This window comes from Octopus bimaculoides, chromosome 25 (genome assembly GCF_001194135.2).
Source record: "Octopus bimaculoides isolate UCB-OBI-ISO-001 chromosome 25, ASM119413v2, whole genome shotgun sequence".
NCBI classification, from domain to species: domain Eukaryota; kingdom Metazoa; phylum Mollusca; class Cephalopoda; order Octopoda; family Octopodidae; genus Octopus; species Octopus bimaculoides.
In genome coordinates, this window is record NC_069005.1 from 12,945,286 (window position 1) to 12,949,908 (window position 4,623).

A 4,623-nucleotide genomic window follows, 5' to 3' on the forward strand; every position below is an offset into this window, starting at 1 on the left:
TATATATGTGCTGTGCGTGAGAAGACCCGGCAAGCCAAGTGAGATCGTTGCCAGTGCCGCCTGACTGGCCTTCGTAGGGTTTTCGAGCGAGATCGTTGCCAGTGCCCCTGGACTGGCTTTGTGCAGGTGGCACATAAAAGACACCATTTCGAGCGTGGCCGTTGCCAGTACCGCCTGACTGGCCTTCGTGCGGGTGACACGTAAAAGTACCCACTACACTCTCTGAGTGGTTGGCGTTAGGAAGGGCATCCAGCTGTAGAAACTCTGCCAAATTAGATTGGAGCCTGGTGTTGCCATCCGGTTTCACCAGTCCTCAGTCAAATCGTCCAACCCATGCTAGCATGGAAAGCGGACGTTAAAAGATGAAGATGATGATGATGATGATGATGATGATGATATATAATGAAAGAGAAAGAAGATGTAATTCGTGAGATTCTATATTAATCACTAGGATAGTTTTGACCCATTATGTATTGGTACCTCGCAAGTAAGACACTATACAAACAGTTGTGGTGCATCATTTGGTGCAGATGTGTCTCATCAGGTGACTTGTCTAAAGGTACCTCGTTTTTTAATCTCTGTTTTGCTTATTCTGAATACATTATTAGAATACATTTTCGTATTTGTCTGCAGTTACTTGCATACATTAGAAAACTCAGAAATGATGATGAAGATGATTGCATTGGGTTCTTACTGTTTCCATCAATTATGTATTAATGATACGGCTTTGATTGATACAAGACTGTAAAGACAATGGTTGAAGGTACTATAGAGTGAAACCAAACAGAGAACCACATGATTGCAAACAGATCTGCTGAAGCACACAGCATTGCCTAAATATGGTATGCAACACCTATCTTAATAAAAAAGAAAAGAAAACTTACCTGATGGAGGTAACCAAACCACTTTATCTGCATCAGCTTCAAAACATGAGGAATCTCCAGAAACCTATAAATTAAAAATAAAATAATAATAATGATAATAATAATATAAGGCCAATAGACCAGATATAGTTGTCAAAGATCATGAAGAAAAAAATGCTTTCTAATTGATGTATCAATACCAGCAGATGACAACGTTTCCCTAAAAAAAATGGAGAAACTTTCAAAGTACAAAGACCTGGAAATAGAGGTAACTCGAATGTGGAATCTAAAAACAGAAACAATTCCTATCATAGTAGGCGCCTTAGGTATAATAAAAAAATATTCAGACAAATACATAACAAAAACACCAGGACTTACAAATATATATAACATACAGAAAATTGCACTACTGGGCACTGCACACATTCTACGCAAAACACTTTCAATACAGTAACCATAAGAGCATCACAGCAAACCACAGCACATATCCAAGGCACACAGAGCTGTGGTCGGTAGTGAAGTGAAAGCACGTTATAAAAATAAAACTACTACTACTACTACTAATAATAATAATAGGAGTACTCTGTTGGTTATGACGACAAGGGTCCCAGCTGATACGATCAACGGAACAGCTTGCTCATGAAATTAACGTGCAAGTGACTGAGCAATCCACAGACATGTGTACCCTTAATGTAGTTCTCAGGGAGACCCAGTATGACACATAGCATGACAAGGCCAGCCCTTTGAAATACAGGTACTACTCATTTTTGCCAGCTGAGTGGACTGGAGTAACGTGAAATAAAGTGTCTTGCTCAAGGACACAACGCATCGCCGGGAATCGAACTCATGACCTTACGATCGTGAGCCAAATACCCTAACCACTAAGCCACATGCCTTCACTAATAATAATAATAATAATAATAATAATAATGATGATGATTTCATTTATTTGCCACCAGAATGGATGGTGGGGAAAATTCAAAGACAGACACAAAGTGCGGGGATTTAGATATAATGAAATTGTAAAAATAATTTTAAAAAAAAAGGAGGTGGTGGTTAAAGAGATGTAGCTCTCTTGATACAGAATGACCTCTAGGGATAATCGAGAAACCCCACTGCCCGAGATTTCCCTGATCACCAAGTGCAAGTGCCCCTTCCAATTCCCTTTATCTGACTCACAGGTCTACAGTTAGAGAGGTGCCATTCACTCTTACCATTTTTATAAATAATAATAATCCCTTTTACCATAAGCACAAAGCCTGAAATTGAGGGGGACGGGGGGATCGCATCAACCCCAGTGCTCAGCTTATTTTTCTGACCATGAAAGGATAAAAGGCAGAGTCAACCTCATAGAATTTGAACTCAGAGCCTAAAGACACACAAAATACTGCTAAGCATATTACCCAGGATGCTAACAATTCGGCCAGCTTGCCATCTTAATAACTATAATGATGATAATAATAATAATAATCCTTTCTACTGAAGGCACAAGTCCTGACATTTTAAGGGAGGGGACAAGTAGATTACATCAACCCCAGTGTATTACTGCTACTTAATTTATTGACGCTGAAAGGCAAAGTCGACCTCAGTGTAATTTGAACTCAGAACACAAAGACGGGTGAAATACCGCTAAGCATTTCACCCAGTGTGCTAATGATTCATTCAGCTCACTGCCATAATAATAATAATAATAATAATAATAATAAATTTTGAGAAAAGGCCAGCAATTTTGGGGGAGGGTAAGTCATATTACATTGACCCCCAGCGTTCAACTGGTACCTTTTTTATCAACTCCGAAAGGACGAAAGGCAAAGCTGACCTTGGCAGAATTTGATCTCAGAACATGAAGACAGATGAAATGCCACTAAGCATTTTGCCTGGCATGCTAATGATTCTGTCAGCTCACCACCTTAATAATAATAATAATAATAATGATAATCGTTTCTACTAAAAGCAGAAGGCTTGAAATTTTAGGGGAAGGGGCTAGTCAATTACATAAACCCCCATATTCAACTGGTACTAAATTTATCAACCCAGAAAGAATAAAAAGCAAAGTTGACCCCAGCAGAATTTGAACTCAGAACGCAAAGATGGACGAAATGTTGCCAAGCATTCTGCCCAGCTTGCTAACCATTTTGCCAGCTCAACTATTTAAAAAAAAAAACACAACTTAACTATTTACTTCCATGCAAGATGGTATCTCTAAGTAGCCAACCTAACCAAAACAGAGTAATTTATAAAATCTCAAGAAGAGATAGATTAGTATACTAAACAGTAAAGTGAGTAGCGACATCAAAGTGGCAGTTGAATGTTACTTCTAGTTTAACCCCAGGTAGACTCTCTACCAGCTGGTTTTCCAGGTAATGCATTACACCGAAACCAGTAGTAACATCCAACTGCCACTTTGATGTGGTTACTCGCTTTACTGTTTAGTATACGTTACTACTTTGATCGTGGAGGTGCAATGGCCCAGTGGTTAGGGCAGCGGACTCGCGGTCATAGGATCGTGGTTTCGATTCCCAGACCGGGCATTGTGAGTGTTTATTGAGCGAAAACACCTAAAGCTCCACAAGGCTCCAGCAGGGGATGGTGGCGAACCCTGCTGTACTCTTCCACCACAACTTTCTCTCACTCTTACTGCATGTTTCTGTTGTGCCTGTAATTCAAAGCGTCAGCCTTTTCACACTGTGTCACGCGGAATCTCCCCCACTGAGAACTACATTGAGGGTACACGTGTCTGTGGAGTGCTCAGCCACTTGCACGTTAATTTCACGAGCAGGCTGTTCCGTTGATCGGATCAACTGGAACCCTCGATGTTGTAAGCAACAGAGTGCCAGCAACTACTCTGATCTCTTCTTGAGATTTTACAACTAGCCATTTTGCTTGTTGCAAATCAGTGACCGATGGTCACTTTGTATACAATATATCGCTAACAGAAGCAGATCTTAGCCATCACTCCAGTTTACAGGTGCATGAGGCTGAGGATGAGCCAAATAGCTCGAAGCTGGGCCAGTCCCGCAATCCTGTTAGCTGCTGGAGGGTAGTAAGGGTTCGCTCCTCCTGCTAGTGATGTATTGTATATAAAGCGTGTAGAGCATTACACCAAAAACCAGTTGGTGGAGAATCTGCCTGGGGTTAAAGCATTAGTAACATTCAACTGCCACTATGATGAAGCTACTCACTTTACTGTTTAGAGTAATTTATCTTATACAGAATAGCTAAAACAAGAAGACTCATCATGGAAACTACATTATCAGCAAAATATAATGGAAAACTCAAGTAAAAAAACAAGAAATGAGTGCACATCCTATCAATAGAGGCTGAGACCAGACGCCATGGCTCAAACCATTTCCTGACTGGTGAATGGAACCAAAAATTAACAGTAAGAAAATTGAAAGTCAGTGATAATGCAGCATGCTAGGAAGACAGAACGTCCTTGCCATAATTCTCTGCTGCAATAAAGTGACATTAGCAGAGGACAGCTAAAACCAATTTCATTCCAAATGTAATTTCTGGGAAATGCCTTGAAAACAGTTATAAATCTAACAGGGCCGGCTGCTTCTAATGAAATGCAGAGAAATAAAAATTGTGTGTGTGTATGCATACAATATACATATATATACATATATATTATATATATATGTATATATATATATATATATAATATAACGCATCTTGAATGGCACAACAATGCAGAGTGGACTATAATAACAATACTCTCCCATATATATATATATATATATATATATATATATATATA

The 4,623-nt window shown here is 39.4% G+C and overlaps 1 protein-coding gene across 1 annotated transcript in view; it reads right to left on the minus strand.

The window, feature by feature from the left end:
* Window positions 1-4,623, minus strand: part of LOC106872860 (uncharacterized) — a 21,762-nt gene that overhangs the window by 1,620 nt on the left and 15,519 nt on the right. Inside the window, exon 4 of the mRNA XM_052976718.1 lies at window positions 885-948. Within this exon, the coding sequence (XP_052832678.1) occupies window positions 885-948 (64 nt within the window). The remainder of the gene's footprint in view (window positions 1-884; window positions 949-4,623) is intronic.